Source organism: Balaenoptera ricei, chromosome X (assembly GCF_028023285.1).
Source record: "Balaenoptera ricei isolate mBalRic1 chromosome X, mBalRic1.hap2, whole genome shotgun sequence".
Classification (NCBI taxonomy): Eukaryota; Metazoa; Chordata; class Mammalia; order Artiodactyla; family Balaenopteridae; genus Balaenoptera; species Balaenoptera ricei.
Window position 1 is genome coordinate 62,418,134 of NC_082660.1, and position 19,520 is coordinate 62,437,653.

A 19,520-nucleotide genomic window follows, 5' to 3' on the forward strand; every position below is an offset into this window, starting at 1 on the left:
TATTTCTTGTCTTTTTGATAATAGCCATTCTAACAAGTGTGAGGTGGTATTTCACTGTGGTTTTGATTTGTATTTCCCTGATGATAAATGATGTAGAGCATCTTTTCATGCACTGGTTGGCCATCTGGATGTCTTTGGAAAAAAATGTCTATTCAGATGTCCTGCCCATTTTTAAATTGGGTTGTTTGGGTATTTTGCCATTGAGTTGGATGAGTGCTTCATATATTTTGGATGTTAGCCCTTATCAAATATATGATTTGAAAATATTTTCTCCCATTCAATAGGCTGCCTTTTCATTATGTTGATGGTTTCCTTTGCTGTGTAGAAGCTTTTTAGTTTGATGTAGTCCCACTTGTTTATTTTTGCTTTTGTTTCTTTTTCTTTTGGTGTCAGATTCAAAAAATTATCACCAAGACTTATGTCAAGTAGCTTACTACCTATGTTTTCTTCTAGGAGTTTTATGGTTTCAAGTCTTTAATCCATTTTGAGTTAATTTTTGTGTATGATGTAAGATAGTGCTCTGGTTTCATTCTTTTGCATGTGATTGTTCAGTTATACCAACACTATTTATTGAAGAGACTATCCTTTTCCCATTGCATATTCTTGGCTCCATTGTCACAAATTAATTGACCACATATGTGTGGGTTTATTTCTAGGCTCTCTATTCTGTTCCATTGAGCTATGTGTCTATTGTTATGCAATACTATACTGTTTTAATTACTATAATTTTACAATATAGTTTGAAATCAGGGAGTATGATGCCTCCAGCTTTTTTCTTCTTTCTCAACATTGCTTTGGCTATTTGGAGGCTTTTATGGTTCCATACAAATTTTGAGGTTGTTTGTCCTATTTCTGTGAAAAAAATGCCATTGAAATTGTGATAAGGATTGCACTGAATCTTATATTTCTTTGGGCAGTATGGACATTTTAACAATATTAATTCTTCCAATCCATGAGCATGGAATATCTTTCCATTTATTTGTGTCTTCATTTTCTTTCATTAATGTCTTTTAGTTTTCAATATACAGGTCTTTCACCTCCTTGGGTTTTTTTAAGTGAAAAAATACTTTATTGCTGAAAAATGCTAACCATCATCTGAGCCTTCTGAGTGAGTCACCACCTCCTTGGTTTAACTTATTTTTAGGTATTTTATTCTTTTTAGTGCAATTTTAAATGGAATTGTTTTCTTAATTTCTCTTTCTGATAGTTCATTATTAGCAGATAGAAACAGAAGTGATTTTTGTGTATTGATTTTTGTATCCCACAACTTTATTAGTTCTAACAGTTTTTTGATGGAGTCTTCAGGGTTTTCTATATATAATATCATATCATGTACAAATAGTGATAGTGCTGCTTCTTCCTTTCCAATTTGGATGCCTTTTATTTATTTATTTATTTTGCCTAATTACTGTGGCTAGGACTTCCAATACTGTGTTGAATAAAAGTAGCAAGAGTGGGCTTCCTTGTCTTTTTCCTGATCTTAGAGGAAAAGCTTCCAGCTTTTCACCATTGAGTATGAAGTTAGCTGTGGACTTGTTAGCTAACTTGTCAGCTAATATGGCCTTTATTAAGTTGAGGTAACACACTTTTTGAGAGTTTTATCATAAATGGATGTTGAATTTTGTCAAATGTTTTTTTCTTCATCTATTGAGATGATCATATGATTTTTATCGCTCATTTTGGTAATGTGGCATATCACATTGACTGACTTGCAAATGTTGAATCATCCTTGCATTCCTGGAATAATTCTCACTTGATCATAGTGTGTATGATCTTTTTAATGTATTGTTGACTGGTTTCCTATTATTTTGTTGAGGACTTTTGCATCTATGTTCATAAGGAATATTGGCTTGTATTTTTTTTTCTTATGGCATCCTCATGTGACTTGGATATCAGGGTAATGCTGGCCTCGTAAAATGAGTTTGGGAGAGTTCCTTCCTCTTCAATTTTTTGGAAGAGTTTGAGAAGGATAGCTATTAATTCAATTGTCTTTGAATGTTTGGTAGAATTCACCAGTTAAGCCTTCTGTTCCTGGACTTTTGTTTGTTGGGAGGTTTTTGATTACTGATTTAATTTCCTTCTAGTAATCAGTCTGTTCAGATTTTCTATTTTATCATTATTCAGTCTTAATACATTGTATGTTTCTAGGAATTCATTCATTTCTTCTAGGTTGTCCAAATTGTTGGCACATAATTGTAGTCTCTTAAGAGCCTTTGTGTTTCTGTGGTATCAGCTGTAATATCTCCTCTTTCATTTCTGAGTCTGCTTCTGATGCTTGGTTTATCTCTGCAGACTGTATTTTTAGTCTTTTAATATGCCTTGTAATTTTTGGCTGAAAGCTAGACATGATATACTGGGTAAAAGTAACTGAGGTAGGTAGACCAGTAATGTAAGGTTTTATGCTCATCTGACTAAGAGTTAGGCTGTGTTTACTGTTTGCTGTAACTGTGGTGTCAGAGGCTAAAATTGTCTCCATAGTTCTTATCTTAGTCTCTTCATGTGGTCTTTGGATGTCCCTGGAAAATTCTTAAGTAGGGTCTGAGACTTGCAGTGGGTTTTTGTTTGTTTGTTTTTGTTTGTTTAACATCTTTATCGGAGTATAATTGCTTTATAATGGTGTGTTAGTTTCTGCTTTATAACAAAGTGAATCAGCTATATATATACATATATCCCCATATCTCCCCCCTCTTGCGTCTCCCTCCCATCCTCCCTATCCCACCCCTCTAGGTGGTCACAAAGCACCGAGCTAATCTCCCTGTGCTATGCGGCTGCTTCCCACTAGCTATCTATTTTACATTTGGTACTGTATATATGTCCATGCCACTCTCTCACTTCGTCCCAACTTACCCTTCCCCCTCCCCGTGTCCTCAAGTCCATTCTCTACATCTGCGTCTTTATTCCTGTCCTGCCCCTAGGGTCTTCAGAACATTTTTTTTTTTTTTAGATTCCATATATATGTGTTAGCATACGGTATTTGTTTTTCTCTTTCTGACTTACTTCACTCCGTATGACAGACTCTATGTCCATCCACCTCACTACAAATAGCTCAATTTCATTTCTTTTTATGGCTGAGTAATATTCCATTGTATATATGCGCCACATCTTCTTTATCCATTCATCTGTTGATGGACACTTAGGTTGCTTCCATGTCCTGGCTATTGTAAATAAAGCTCTGGCAGTGTTTTTAGCTGTAATCCCCTGTTATACAGGAGTGCTGTTAATGTGATGATAAAGTGTGGGTAGAATGGAAGCATTCATTAGTCTTATGATTAGGTCTCAATCTTTTAGTGTGCCTGAGTTGGGTATTTCCTGTCCCCCAGGTCAGTTCAGCTCTGGTAAAACCCCAGTCAGTTAGGCTCTGATAAAAGTTTTCCTTGAGGGCAGACCTTGTTAAAGAGAATAGAGAGGTCTGGATATATTTCAAAATGGCTGCTTTTCCTCTCCCCTTGCTAGAAGGACAAGAGAATTTTTCTCCAGTCTTCACTCTGAGAACCTGGTAGTGCTCTTGCAGGTAAAATGCATGAAAGTGTGGAGAAGCCCCTAAGGCTGGGCCCACTGGGAATTTTTAGCCCTTGAGCTAGTCCACACTGAGCATCTAGCAATTTGTCGATTACAGTTTTAAAGTATTCTTACTGATACTGGCTTCAGCTGCAGGCTTCTTCACCTAGTCTGCTATGAGTCTCCATATCCACCGGTCTGTCTCTCCATCTTACAGAACAGCAGTTTGCCTTGTGACCTCAATTCTCTGATGGACCTAGGAAGTGATTTTAAGTTTGCTCAGTTTTTTCTTATTGTGAGTATGGGAGTGATGGCTTTCAAGTGCTTGACATGTGAAGCCAGAAATTGGAAATATATACATTTATTTTTTAATTTTCAAAACACATCTAGAAAAACATGAATCTTTCTGAAGTTTCAGCTTACCTGAAAATATGTACAGGCTGTGTGGCTTTGTGTAATTAATTTAATCCATCTCTTCATCTATAAAATAAGCATAATAATAACTACTTTGCTGGATTGTCATAAGACCTAAATGAGATATGTAAAGCATCTAGCACAGTGCATGGCTCATATATATTCAATAAATGTTAACTTTAGTTATGGTGTCATTTATCTTCATCAGAACCCTAGGCTTGAATAGAGACAAAGTGTACAAAGTATTCCCTAATTTAGAAGATGAAGAATCAGAAGAAAATGGCCCACTTGCCTTATTGTCAGTTTGTGATTGAGTCAGGACCAGACTCAGGCTAGGACTGCTGCTGGCTTCCATGGCCCTGATGCTATTACAAAACCCCCTTTTCTTAATATCAGATAGCAAACAGCCTGGCCACATTGATCAAAACCTGTCAGATCTCAAATTTACTACTATAAAAGCAGTTCCAAGGACTGCACAGCTGTCTGTCCCACTCTGATGTATTTGTGGGGTTTGCCTGCAGAAAGCATGATGGTTACAAGTAGAGGGTATTAGAATGATAGAGAAATGTAGACTGTTACCACGGAAACAGACATGTGACAGTGGTAGTGCTCTGAGTAGGCATGAAAAAGGTTCTGAAGCGTATAGAGAAAATAAATCAATATATCTAAAAAGGTATAGAACTCAGCAGAGGTTACTGCTTTTGCTCTGGTCAAGATGCTCATATCTAATATGGGATAGTTCTAGTTCCCTGGTATTTTCTCTCTAGAAGACGGGAAACCACAATGGCCTCAAACAAAAGAAATGAGAATGGCAGATATAGAACCAGGGCTTAGAGGACCATGTTGAAACTCATAAGAATTATTTACTGGCCATGGTGGTTTTCCGTCTTCTAGAGAGAAAATACCGGGGAGCTAGAACTCCTATACTGCTGAAATGATGTACTCACTAGCACCTATGGGAAGTGTGATACAATCTAAGGATAATCTTGTCCATATTTTTTCATCCTCATTTTTTTCTGAGGGATATGCCAAATGTCCACTGAATAGATGGAAGCTCTCTGGGAGCCCTTCTGTGACACAAGAAGAAGTGGAAGATAGGGCTTTGAGCCCCTGTTATGCTCAGCACTCTTCATGGCATGGCCATTTTGGAAAATAAAGATAAAAATTTTAGTTAGCTCCTTGCCTCCCACTGTATACCAAATCTATACCAGATTAATTAAAGATTTAAATACGAAAAATGAAATCATGAAAGAACTAGAAAAAAATATAAAGAGCTACCTATATAATGCTGGTGTATCCAAATTTAAAATGATAATGTAGAAATGTAGTTATTGACATAGAAGAAAGTTATCAAACAACATTTTTATTTGATCCCACTTTGTAAAAATACATATTTACATGCATAGGAAATTTCTAGATATGCAGAAAATGTTAATAGTGTTTTAAGCTATTTTTTTCCTTTTTGCTCCCCTTTTCTATGTATGTAGGTGTGCATGCATTTAAGTATGTATAATGAGTAGGTATTTCTGGTATAAAATAATAAAAGGTAACACAATTTTTTTAACATCTTTATTGGAGTATAATTGCTTTACAATGGTGTGTTAGTTTCTTCTGTATAACAAAGTAAGTCAGCTATACGTATACATATATTCCTATATCCCCTCCCTCTTGCTTCTCCCTCCCACCCTCCCTATCCCACCCCTCTAGATGGTCACAAAGCACCGAGCTGATCTCCCTGTGCTATGTGGCTGCTTCCCACTAGCCATCTATTTTACATTTGGTAGTGTATATATGTCCATGCCACTCTCTCACTTCATCCCAGCTTACCCTTTCCCCTCCCTGTGTCCTCAAGTCCATTCTCTACGTCTGTGTCTTTATTCCTGTCCTGCCCCTAGGTTCTTCAGAACCTTTTCTTTTTAAGATTCCATATATGCGTGTTAGCATACAGTATTTGTTTTCCTCTTTCTGACTTACTTCACTCTGTATGACAGACTCTAGGTCCATCCATCTCATAAAAGTTAACGAAAAATTTTTAACTTCCCTTTCCCTCTTTTCCCTTGTAGATATAGGTCAAACTTCCCTTGTAGATATAGGTCAGACTTCCTCCAGGAGTTTATTTTTCCTCAACTAGCCAGTATAATTCCTTAAGTCTCCCCCCTTTAGTACTTTCTTATTCAACTGTAAGTTCTCTGAGGAGAGTTGTGTTTCATTATTTACTGTGCCTTCCCTAGGTGTGCTCAATAAGGACTAGGTGTATGGTGATCGTCTGATTTCCTCAAAGCCTGATTTGAAGTCTGATGTAATATTACTTACCCTTTAACCAGCTGAAATGGTCAGAAACTTGGCCAGGGCTAACACAATCTGTCTATGAGGCCAATGGCTGCAATGGCTGTCATCTCACTGCTTTCCCAGGCTGAGGTGGCTGACTGGTTGGCTGGTAGCTGGTTGATGGGGTTAGGCCTTTCTGTGTAAATCCTTCCCCAAACAGCTTTCTGGTTCAAGGAGGTGGCCCTTCTCAGGCTGCCTCTTAGTCAGTAGTATCTGTGTAGCTGTGCTTCCTTGCCAGAACCTCTGTGTACATTCTCAGAAGCTCTCAATGTTGTTAAAAACATAAAAGATAGGCAGTAAAGAAAGAAGAACAAGAACTGGGAGGAGAGAAAGAGAGAAAAAATGAGGATAAAAGAATGGAGGATCCATGACCTTAAGTGCAGCAGGTTGCTTAACCCAACCATAAACATCCCCTGCGCATAATAATACCTACTGTTGCACGTGAAATTACCTTGCCAGGGAAGTCTACACTGACATTGGTTTTCGAGGGACCTGTGCAACCTCTGATGGCCACGCTGGCAGCCCTCCAAGTTAGAGACTTTACTGACTTCTGATTGAAGTCTGCTCAGACAGAATCTTTGATAGAGCCTGCTTTTATAGGTAAAGATCATTCCAAGCTTGTTGCAAGAATAAAATGAGATGATAGATGGAAATAGATTTTTTAGTCTATAAAACAATATACGAATGCTGGTCTTTTTGTGAGCTCCTGAGGGCACTGACAGGGGTTTAATGTTGTCCAGTAGGGTCTTCATGGGAGTTTGGAACAGATTTTTAAATATGTGCACCTAAAGAAAATCAAATCCACCTACAGAATGAAGTGAATTGAGTCCCCAGTAGGGAAAAACATGCCTGCATGTCTGGGAGACACCTAAACTGTGTATGTCTGAGGAGTGATTGTTACCTAACTATATGAGAAAAGCCTTGGGTTTTCTGAGTGCCCTCAATTGATTAGAAATGTTTTCTTTAGAAGTAATTCCCCAGAAAATGCTTGTGATTTCATTGTCGATGAAACTGTTGACACTTCTTTTAAAGTGTCTGTTAACTTATGTTAAATTACAGTGGGAGTGCATGTGGCCCCCAAATGAATGTATTATGGTTGCACTGTTTTAATAACTAACAATTTGAATAACGATAAGGAAGTGACTAAAAAGTAAACTGCCGCTGCTCTGCTCCTTCCATGAAAATGACCCTTTTTTCCTTCCAGCTTCAACACATGAGACTTCACATCAGTTCCTGACCTGAATGCGTGACTCTTCAATCTCAGGACTTGCATAATTAATGGAATGCCGTCCTAAGGTTGTTGAGTTCTGCATTTCTGGGCATTTCATCTTTATGGCGAAGTACCCATTCCCTCACTCCAAAGACTAATAAGCCTGAAAGACTTTTCTTCCTAGGGAAGAATCTTCCTTGTAACTTTATTGTTACAACAGTCAGAGACAGATTGGGGAGGTTTGATAGTTGGGCGATACCTTGCCAATAACCTGACCCTTGGCATGGGGCTCCCTCAAATTTGCAGTGTCTTGGGGATTCCTCCTGTGACTGTCTTGAAGAATAAACACTTTATGTTAATTTCCAGTGACTTAATTTTCCATTTTCTCTTTTTAACAGGTCCAGTTAAAAACAAGAAAAAGGGTAAGTCAAGCTCCTGATTTTGTAAAATTGCTGTCATGTCTTTTCTAAAATTAGAAGAAAAAATCAAGGGAGAAGGATTTTTATATTCGTTCAACGCTGGTTGTCCATTATTTTACTCAATCACGTGTGATCTTCTTGAGTATTGTAGCTTCCAAGGAATAAGAAATATATATCAGGCTTCCCTGGTGGCGCAGTGGTTGAGAGTCTGCCTGCCAATGCAGGGGACACGGGTTCGAGCCCTGGTCTGGGAGGATCCCACATGCCGCGGAGCAGCTAAGCCCGTGAGCCACAACTGCTGAGCCTGCGCGTCTGGAGCCTGTGCTCCACAACGGGAGAGGCCGCGACGGTGAGAGGCCCGCGCACCTCAATGAAGAGTGGCCCCCGCTTGCCGCAACTAGAGAAAGCCCTCACACAGAAACTAAGACCCAACACAGCCAAAAATAAATAAATAAATTTTAAAAAAAAAGAAATATATATCATTTTTCAGTGATGATCCATGAAAGATAGAATTGCTTCCTAGCAACATGTGAAAGTTGTTTTTGCTTTTCTTTCTTGCTCCCTCTTCCATACAATTCATTTTACATCTCTTTCCTTCATTCTTCCTTACTCTTTCCCCTGCCCTTCTCCTTTCTCCCTTTTTTCCCTTCCTTTATCAAATCAGTGGCCAGGTATGAATGAAGTCCTGAGACTGCTTGTAGGGACTAGGTATACTACCTCCTGAAAGATGTCAGTACCCTATTTTTTGGCCTAAAAGCTATCCCTCTCTTATTTCTCAGATAGTCAGGGAAGGTATTTCTTGCTCTGGGGTTTCAATATCATTTTCTCTGTGATGGAAAAACTCAGCTGTAGTAGTACCCTGATCATTTAGTCTTTTCCAAGAATCTCCTAGTTGAGTGGATCCATTGTGCCATTGTTGGGTCTGTAAGTCTCCAGTGTACTTGCAATGGGAATGGCCCACAAGTTTGTACGAGTGCTTGCCTGCTTGAAGAGGAGAACCCAAAGACAGAACAGGTTCCAAAAGACAGGACCAGGCAATGTGGTCCACTCCTTAGGACTAAAAGAACCAACCACGAAACCAGTTTTAAGTACCTATTTTTTTCTGTGTTCTGACCTGGGAGGAAAATAGAGTGAAATTCATGAGTTTTCATTAAAATGCTCTAAGCGAGATGATTCTGTCTGTTAACATTTCTGGAGCTTTAGAGAGTAGATTATCAACCCCAGAGTAGGCCCAAAAGACCGGCTTCAGCTGCCTCCTGCCACTTCTCTGAGTACTAGGGTACTCTGGTGGCTTGAGATGCCATGGCCCACATGGGAAATCTGTGTCCCTGTTGTAAAGAAGCTGAAGAATGGCCTGGCCCCTAAGGACCTGAGCTGAGCAAAATTGGGAAATAGCCAGAGAACTGGAGTCAGTGAGGAAACCTTTCTTTGTGGAGCCTGGGCATTCACCAAGCTATTCTGTCTTTTAAGAAGGTAAATGTGACTTTCTTTTTTTTTTATAAATTTATTTATTTATTTATTTATTTTTGGCTGTGTTGGGTCTTTGTTGCTGCGCACGGGCTTTCTCTAGTTGCAGCGAGCGAGGGCTACTCTTCGTTGCAGTGCACGGGTTTCTCATTGCGGTGGCTTCTCTTGTTGCGGAGCATGGGTTCTAGGCACGCGGGCTTCAGTAGTTGTGGCTTGCGGGATCTAGAGTGCAGGCTCAGTAGTTGTGGCACATGGGGCTTAGTTGCTCCACGGCATGTGGAAACTTCCTGGACCAGGGTTCGAACCCGTGTCCCCTGCATTGGCAGGCGGATTCTTAAACACTGTGCCACAAGGGAAGCCCAAATTTGACTTTCAAGTATGTAGTTTTCCGTTCTTATCACATCCCTTTAAGACAGAAATTTTAACAAACCTAGAAAGCTCCCCTGGCCTGGACAAGGACACCCTCTGCTCCTAACACAAGCCCAGGGATGACTTCCTTTCTTTCTTTCTTTTTTTTAATAAACTTATTTATTTATTTATTTATTTATTTTTGGCTCCATTGGGTCTTCGTTGCTGCACGCGGGCTTTCTCTAATTGCAGCGAGCGGGGGCTATTCTTCGTTGCAGTGCATGTACCTCTTATTGCTGTGGCTTCTCTTGTTGCAGAGCATGGGCTCTAAGCATGTGGGCTTCAGTAGTTGTAACACACGGGCTTCAGTAGTTGTGGCATGCGGGCTCAGTAGTTGTGGTGCACTGGCTTAGTTGCTCCATAGCATGTGGGATCTTCCCGGACCAGGGATCGAACCTGTGTCCCTTGCATTGATTCTTAACCACTGCACCACCAGAGAAGTCCCCTTCCTTTCTTTCTTAATAGGTAGACTTGAGAGCACTTTCTAATGACAGCTACTAAGTTTTTCTTCCACTCACTCATTCACTAGACAGTGAATAAGCATCTTGTAATTGTCAGGAAGAGAGATACAGAGATGAAGAAAAATGGTTCCTACCCTCCAAAATCTCCCGGTATAGTTGGAATCACAGAAGCACACACAAATAACTGAAGTACAGTATTTTAAAAAGTGCAGTCATAGAAGCATGAGCTTCTCATGCTTGGTCCCACATCTCAGAGAAAACATTATCTAACCTAGACTTTGAAGGATGAGGAAAAAAGAAGGGGAAGAATATCCCAGCAAAGAAAACTACGTACTGAAATCTCTCAGAGGCATGAAAGAACATGTCGTGTCTGGGGGAACAGCAAGTAGGCTAGTGATTTACCCAAATATAGGGCATGTGTGTGGTGGGGAGCAACACCCATTTGAAGTGTCATCCAAGGGGTGAGCACCGAGAGAACACACTTGCTGGTGGTAATGGAAGGCAGTTGTCTAGGCGAGAAGCTCTGAAATTACAAACTCAAGAGATCCCAATGCCTCTGGCAGTGACTCGAATCACTGCCCAGCACTGCTACCTTGTATGTGGGCCACTATTGGGAAGAGAATGCACATAGGCTTTAAACATTTGCCTTGGCTGAAAGTGATTTAGAAGCCATTTAATACTGATTTCCTTGGACACAGTGAATAGACACATGCCTGAAGAGGTAATTGAGTTGTTCATTTAATTTCCATCCTTTAATGGAATTTTCCCCCTCCCATAACTCTCTCTCTCCCCTTCTCTTGCTTTTAGTTCATTCTTTCAACAATTTGAGCTTCACTAAAAGAACGTGTGTATTCTTGCATCTAAGACTACACAGCGTAACTTGATAAGTACAAAAGTCTCTGGGCTTTTGTATCGTGAGGTGCTCTGTTAAAGTAAGGAAATCCAGAGAAGGAAGACAGTCCTCTAAAGTCATCTTCTTGGTCCAGGGGCCATTTTGTACATGCTCTTCTGTGGGCCAACTTTCTGTAAGGATGCAAGGATGAGAAGTACAGTTACCTAAACCTGGTTGCAGAGGAGCAAAGAGGACCAGCTGCAGAACTAGATCCCAGCAGGAGCTTGTTCCCAGATGCCTTCTAGCATTTTCATAAGTGAACATTCTCTGTTTACACTGCAACCATTATTCACTTTCACTGCAGGAGTTTCTGGCTCTAATTCTTCCAAAATTACCTTAAGAATCACAGGAGACTCACAGTCTTGACACTAAAGTTCACACTCCCCACAGAAGCCCCTCTAGCTCAAAAATCACTGTTAGGCCTGGACATTCTGGGACAAAGGACAGCCTACTATGCACCATCCCCTGTGTCTGTGCCACTCAGAGAAGAGTGAGAGAGAAGCAGACTTTATAACCAGGCTAGGGAAGTTTCCTGACTGCCAGGGGTAAGTCAGTCCTCCTTATGGAACCTCAGTCTTGGGAGGAAACTTAGAGAAATCATCGAGGCCAAGCTCCTCGTTTTACTGATGGAGAAACTAAGGCTCAGGGAGAGGAAGGGATTTACCCAAAGTATACGTCCGTGGCAGAGCTGAGGCTTACAGCCTTATCTCCTGACTACAGATTCCCTGTTTTTTCCAGTACACTTGCCGGAATTGAAATTTGGGCGCTGAATAAGCCTGACTTGGAAGCTGCCCAAATCTGAAGGGAGATGGCTTTCCTGTTTGGCATCTTAAAATTAGCTAGATCTCGAAACTGGGCAGATTCAATCTTTTGCTGCTAAGTGCAGGGAAAACGCTAAGACTCCTGTCTCTCCGTGAGAGAGAAGCTCTATGGACCTTCCTTACTTTCCTCCCTGGGGAAGGGGCCCCGCAATGACCCTGTTGTTTCATTGCAAATGCAGATGTGGTTAGACATGGACAAGTGACCTCTTGAGTGGCATTACCATGGGGATTGGGTTTCTTGAGCACACGGCATTCTTCTTAAAAGGGGACCTGATAAATCAGAACAGGATTCTCCTCCCTGAGAGCCCAGGGAGCCAGGAGGCAGAGTCAGGAAGGAGGTATTTAAGTGAGACTTGACAGGGTTATATTTAAAAAGGAAGAACGTATCACAGGTGAAGACACCATGATGGAGTCTGCGGAAAGGCTCCCATTCCTGACACTTCCACAAGATTGTGAAAAAGCGGGGAAAGGAGGAAGCAGCCACCCACCTGTGACCACCTGCAGTGCTTGAATTGGACTGCACGGAGCAGAGGAGGTTAAACAGGAGGAACTGGAGGTTTTGGTTCAAAACCACAGTTATGACTCTGTTAACATAGCTACATTCTGGCGGGGATGTGGGAAGGACTGGAATATGGAATAAGAAGGCTGAGACTGCTCTGAAAGGATAGCGAGGAGGAAACGGGGAGGGATCTGGTGGCTTGATTAATAATACATTCAAGAATAGGGCCTCTGAGAAAAGACTTTGGGAAGCCAGATTATTTAGCCTATAAAAATAGAGGTTGATAGGTGACTTAATGTCTTTGAGCACTTGAGGGTTATTGTGTGCATGATGGTAGCTATTCTTCTCTATCTATACAAACAATAGAATAAGAGCTTAAACTGCCACAGGAGGGATTTCAGTTCAATATACAGAAGAACTTCCTAACAGTGAGGGGGTGATAAACATTGGAACATGTTACCAAGGGAGTGTGCAGAATTTCCTTTCCCAGAGATCTTTAAAAATAGGGTTTAGAGGGGTCAGCTGAGAAAGCAAAAACCTGCCTGCTGCTTCCTCCTCAGCTCAGCTCTCTGTGCTCTCCACTGCCCCTTCTTTCCTTATGTTGCTCGAGCCCTCTCTCTCTCTCTCTCTCTCTCTCTCTACCCACCTTCTCTCCCTCGCCCTCCTCTCCCCCACCTCTCATCTCCCAGACTCCTTCCAATCCCACATTCCCACCTCCATCCCAAGCCCAAGTCCCTGTACATCCCGACTCCTATAGGAAACCTTCCTGGAGCCGATATTCTTCCTAAGGTCAGGCCTGGACAGTAAACGTGAAAGCCACACTCTTCAACAACAGCCCAGTTCTCAATTCTAAAAAGTGACCCACAGGTCTAGCCACTTGACAATTCTGATCCTTTGGACTTAGCCGAACTGTAACCTCCTTTTTGAAGCCTTCCCTGACCTCTCCAGCATTTTGTCCCTACCACTAATGCAGCACTTCTACTATCGTGTGACTGTCTGTTTCCCCACTAGACTAAGCTCCTTGAGGGCCATTATATCTTCAAACCCAACCTGTAAATGATTATTCATGAAACAGGGTAGGGAGTGTGTGTGTGCATGTGTGTGTGTGTGTGTGTATCACGTATGATAAAAGTATCACCCTCTTTAAGAGCAGGAACTCCCAGAGGGCCGACTTTGTGTCATTAGAAGGCTGTGGAACTCCTGACAGTACATTCTCAGTCAATAACTACAAATGTAATACCTAATCTTGTCTTTCAGGAAAGAAAGCAGGACCTCCTGGGCCCAATGGCCCCCCAGGACCTCCAGGACCTCCAGGACCCCAAGGACCCCCGGGGATTCCAGGGATTCCTGGAATTCCAGGAACAACTGTTATGGGACCACCTGGCCCTCCAGGTCCTCCTGGTCCTCAAGGACCCCCTGGTCTCCAGGGACCTTCTGGTGAGTTCTTCCGTCTCTCCACCCTCCTACGCTCCTTAAAAGTTCTCTAATAGAGCAAGAGTGGGTGATCCCAAGAGCAGTTTCAAATGGTGGTGTGCAGTAAGAAATGCAGGTCTCCTAGTTCAGTAGAGAGCTGGGAATTGAACAAGCCCTGCTCTAACTTCTTGTTTATACCAGCTTGTCAAGGAAGAGATACCTGTTCTTGACCTGTCTCAGCCCTTCCATCATAAGCCCTCCCTGACTCTAGGCCTCCCTGTAAACTCATGAGCCAGAGACAGAGGCCCCAAGGGTTCACCAGAGTTCCCACAGGGGATGGATTTGGTCTGCTCTGATTCCCAGCATTCAGCTTCACATACTGATGCTTCATTAGAAATAGGCTATGAGGAGGAATGCTGGGGACTGGACAGAATGACAAGCCCTAGAGCAGTCTCATGCCTTGAACTCTGAAATGTCTTTCCCACAGAGGTAGACAAGTAGTCACTGATGGTCAAGGAGCTGGCAACTTATGAATCACTCAGGCTGTGGAAGAAGCAGACACAGGCACCAAGACCAACTTGTTGAGGAACCAAGTGCTTTTTGCACTACATCCTTCCCCCGCCACATTGCCCATTTGAAGAGCATTTAATCTCTTTGCATCTTTCCCTTTGGGCCCAGAAGGGCATCCAAAAGATCCAGATCCAGATCCAAACCTGCCTAATTGAAGTTGACAGGAGTCAGACTATCTGGGCTTAGGTCAGTTGTTATTTCCTTCTCCTGTTCCCCTCTTGTATCTTGGCTTTACAGAAATGGAGTCTTTACGGCTGATTTCTCTGGGTCTTTACTGCCACAAGACTCAGATTCTTTGACTCATAGTTCAAACAGGGCTAATCAGTGTCACCGTGGCCCCGAGAGATGCAGTTAGGGGGTTTTTTTTCATCCAATCTTCCCACAAATATTAATTGAGCACTTTCTATGTGCAAGAGATATATTGATAAGTGGTCCCTGTTCTCGTGGAATTTATGTCCTACAGGAGGAGAGAGACAATTAAAGAAGCAAGATATTTACAAATGGCAATGCGCTCTATGAAGAAAATTAACAGAAAGGGAGCAAAGTGCTAAAGAAGCAAAGCACCATCGTCTCGGGGTCACGTGGTGGCAGGAAAACACTCTCCTCTGTCCCCTTGGGTGCTCGGTGGCACTTGCCTTAGACGAGCGTTGGTGAGAGGCTGGTTTCCCTGCTGGGTGCTGGGCCCACTGAAGATGCAGGTCGGGAGCAAGTAAGAGAAGGAAGGGGTGTCCTCTCCTACCCCAGTGCCCTGCATCGCACCCTGACTCTCCCTCCATTTCCGAGCCCTGGAAAATAACACTCAGACAGGGCTTCACTACAGGGAGTGAAAGCTCAGTGCCCCTGGCTGCCTAGGTGAGGAGAAAAGGAAGCAGAAAGAGCACGCCCTCTGACTGGCCTGTCCTATTTTGCAGGTGCTGCTGATAAAGCTGGAACTCGAGAAAACCAGGTTGGCTGGGAATTGCTCTCTTGCTGGAGAGGAGGGAAGACCACAGGCTAGAGCCACCCTTGAGTTTGCTCCCTATTAAATTGGCTGAGGCTTTATCTTGTGAGGAGACCCTGGAGCTTCTGAGCTTCTTCATTCGCAGCCTCCTCCCATCTCTATGAATAGAAAGCGTTGCCCCAGGGCCTGCCTTTAGCAAGGGAACTGAGTCTCCTCGTGGCCATCTTTCTCCATTCCCCAGGAGACAGAGGGTCACCATAGCCAGACCCAACAATCAGCTGCCAGTCAGGCCTATTCACCTGGGCCTCCGCCTCCCCAGCCACCCCAGACACCTTGTCGGCACTCAGACCACCTGACATCAGCAGCTTAGAAGTTTTAAGAGTATGTCCTTGAAAATCAGCCAACCAGCTCTGGGTCAAGCCCAGCCTAGACTTCTGCCTTCATGGCCTGAAGGGCTCCTCCCTAGTCTCTGAGCTTCCTGATGCGTCTCTACTGGCAGGTTCCGCCGCCTCGCCTTGCCTCATCTCAGCCTCCCTCACTACAGCTGTTTGGTCACGGCGATCAATCTACACAGCTGCACGGTGCTGGAAGGCTTGCAGGGCATTTTATATTCGTCACCTCAGTTGATCTTCAGACATCCCTGTGACAGAGGTCAGACAGAGATTCTCATGATCCCCGTTTCACAGTTAGGGAAATGAGGCTCAGAGGCATTACATTTGGCTGAGGTCACACAGCTATGAAGTGGCAGAGCTACAAAATCATATTACCCTCTAGTAGAAATGTGGCCACTCGCATCCCAAGAAAGGGGAGAGGGATCAGAATTGGGATACAAATGAAGACTAGAAACCAGAGGTGGAATCCTGGCAACTGGTGGCTGAGCAAGCATCCATTTCTCACAGTGACTACTCTCTCTGTCCTTCTCATCCTCCCAGCCAGCCGTGGTGCATCTGCAGGGCCAAGGGTCAGCAATCCAAGTCAAAAATGGTAAGAGTCCAAGTAGGCTCTCTCCCTAAGGAGAGTTTCTCCTCCCCTTACCCCCAGCCTTCAAATAGTCACACAGCCTTGTTCCTCCCAGGCCCCTGAGGTACCCTTGACATTAGGGGCCATTCTCTACTCCATTTTGCCCTCTGCTGGCTGTCCTGAGTAATTGCTTGCCCTAAGGTTACTACAAATTGCATTTAGAATCGCTGATGAGGAAGCTGAAAGGGACTTGAGACATTGTCTAAACCAGGGATTCTTGGGAGGTGGAGGCTGAATCAGAGTCACCCTTGGGGATATGTGTAGTTTTATCACCATTTTCACAATACAAATTAGAGAAAGTAGAACGACATAAAATCGAATCTTCTTGTCTGATGGGTCTACACAGAAAATGGGTGGAGGAGGCATTTCTCTCAGGGAAGTGGGGGGCATGTTAGACTCTCCAGGGAGTATGAGATGCTAGTGTCTATAAAAAAGGGAGATGGATTTCAGGAGGTTAGAAATCCTAATTTAGTGTAATCCCTGCATTTAAAAGGTGGGGAAACAGAGTGCCAGACAAATTGGACAACACCATACGAAATCTACTGCCTTATATCTGTATGGTACTTTAGAGTTTTCAACATACTTTCTTTGTCTTTGATTTGATTTGATCCTCACGACAAAGGTAGGCATTAGCTCCTTTTTACAGAGACAGAAACTGAAGCTCAGAGAGGTTAATTAACTGGCCCAAGATTTCCGTTAAGTGTAGGAGCTGGGATTCAAAACCACATCTGTCTGACTCTCTCCACCGCACTGTGCCACTTCAGAGATGTGTGTGTATACTGCACTGAATGATTAGCTTCATTTTCTTCCTCAACGAGACATGAACGTTCATTAAAGAACAGCGCTTTGAAATAATGTCCAGTCCCCAAGGGTGCACAAAGCCTAAAATGCATGAACCCCCAGGAGCCTCGGGAAGCAGCAAGCCAGCCAAGATGCCAGACGCTTACTGGGAGGGGCTGTGAGTACAGAAACAGTAAATGAAGGTTCAGAAACCTGCTGCATGGGGACAGCTTCTAAGAGCCCAGTCAGTCCTGAACTGGCTGTGCTCTGCTTCCTTAATGATCGGGCTTGGCTACATCCTGGAGTGCCACCAGGATGCCTGACTCAGTCACCTCAGAAATATAAGTAGGAACAGAATGGCACCAAAACCTAAGCAGTCCTGCTGGGACCAAGTACCTTGGGCCCCAGGGCCCCGGGTGGGCCATGATCACCATTTGTCCAGGGAGGGGTGAGACAGGCAGGAAATAGATTTGTTTGGGTGTCTCGATGGGTGGCCTCAGTGTTTATGCCAGAAGCTACTGATTTTGCTCCCACCACATAACAAGACTGGTTCCAACCCCTCTGGGCCAATCCGCAGTAGTAGTCTATGCTGATCTTTAGTTCCAACAGAAGCAAGAGTGAGAGCATCAGGGCTTCCCTGGTGGCTCAGAGGTTAAAAATCCACCAGCCAATGCAGGGGACACGGGTTCGAGCCCTGGTCCGGGAAGATCCCACATGCTGTGGAGCAACTAAGCCCGTGCACCACAACTACTGAGCCTGTGCGCCTAGAGCCCATGCTCCGCAACAAGAGAAGCCACCGCAATGAGAAGCCCGCGCACCGCAACACAAGAAAGAGTAGCCCCCACTCGCCGCAACTAGAGAAAGCTCGCGCGCAGCAACAAAGACCCAACACAGCCAAAAATAAATCAATTAAATAAATTAAAATTTTAAAAGAAGAGTGAGGGCATCAGGGGTAGGAAGATACCATGCAGAGCGGTCCTCCGTGAGGGGCAGAGCCAGGGCATCTCCTCCAAACTCCTATCCCATCTGCTTATCACCTTAAGGGAAGATGGGCACCTTTTCCAGAAGGCCAGTTTCCTCACACCTCAGAAAGGCAGACCTCCTGAGACTAGCCAAGGATGGACTTTCAAAACATACTTTCTTGAATTAAGAATGGATGGTTTTGAGGCGAAAAGGCTCCCTAGGCCTGGACTCCCTCCTCTTGAGGTGGGAAGGAACATCCCCCTTGCTGCAAGATGGAAAGGGAAGCTTTTCCTCCTCCCTCACATGCCAGCGCCCACCGTCCAGCCAAGGTGGAGTGACTGACCCTCCGCCCCATATGGGGTTTTACTGAGAGACATGCTTTGCTGGGGTGCCTCAGTGCCCAGACACCCTCCCCATCCCTTTGGCTGGTTCTAGTGCTGCGTTGCGGTCTATCCCTCACTCTCATAAGGATCCCTCTCCCCTACAGGGCTTTATTACTGGTGGTCACTTGCTCCGGCTGCCATGAAGTCTGACTCACACCTGATCCCTAAGGTTCTCCGGGTAGACAATTCCTCGGGCTGAGTGGTTTCCTGGAGGCCCAGGGAGGCTTTCCAGAAAGGAGTGGGTGTGGAGGTACTATAAAAAGGAATCTCTTAAGGACAAGGAGAAAACCCATGAACCTATAAGACAGGAGAGGGATTCAGGAGCTATAGCTGGTGAGATGAAATGGAATAATAAGACCTAGCCTGCCCCTCAGTGTCTGGATTTTGCCTGTGCAGGCCCCAGAACAACAAAGAAAATAGGGCAGCGTGCCCGCCCTATTCTTACCTACCCCCCCCCCAGTTCCAGCTAGAAGGTGTTGGTTAAATATCCTTCCAGACAGAGGGGTCAGGAAAGGAGAGAGGAAGAAGGACAGGCAGACCACAGGGGCCTGAGGCAGGCCTAGCTGCCACTTTACAAACAGACCGCTTTCTCTGCTTCCAGATGCTGTTCGTAAAGCTTGGCCTCCTGGGCTATCCAGGTTGTATTGGGATGGGGCTGGGGTGTGTGTACGGCTTGATATTTCTTGTGTTTATTGCCCAGATAGTTCTGACATGTACTGAGTGACTGCCCTTCTCTCATACTGAGATCTTTCAGGTGGAGTGCTCAATGATTGGTCTCGCATCACCATGAACCCCAAGGTGTTTAAGCTACACCCCCGCAGTGGGGAGTTGGAGGTACTGGTGGACGGCACCTACTTCATCTATAGTCAGGTAGAAGTGAGTACGGTCTCAGGCCTAACTCTTCTTATATCCAGAATGCAGATCTCGTGCAGGCCACAGAGGGGCACTGTGGAGCCAGCCCAGACCAGCCAGTGGCTAAAGTCCTGCTTTGGGGGGGGGGGGGTGGGCAGGGTGCACCGGGAGGGAGTTGAAAA

The 19,520-nt window shown here is 43.9% G+C and overlaps 1 protein-coding gene across 4 annotated transcripts in view; it reads left to right on the plus strand.

The window, feature by feature from the left end:
* Positions 1 to 19,520, plus strand: part of EDA (ectodysplasin A) — a 362,955-nt gene that overhangs the window by 341,173 nt on the left and 2,262 nt on the right. Inside the window, exons 3-7 of one of the 4 annotated variants that reach the window (XM_059911281.1) lie at positions 7,849 to 7,872; positions 13,675 to 13,854; positions 15,312 to 15,346; positions 16,273 to 16,324; positions 19,232 to 19,362. In XM_059911281.1, coding sequence (XP_059767264.1) covers positions 7,849 to 7,872; positions 13,675 to 13,854; positions 15,312 to 15,346; positions 16,273 to 16,324; positions 19,232 to 19,362 — 422 coding nt within the window. The remainder of the gene's footprint in view (positions 1 to 7,848; positions 7,873 to 13,674; positions 13,855 to 15,311; positions 15,347 to 16,272; positions 16,325 to 19,231; positions 19,363 to 19,520) is intronic. The other 3 variants (XM_059911282.1, XM_059911284.1, XM_059911285.1) reach the window with 3 other exon arrangements.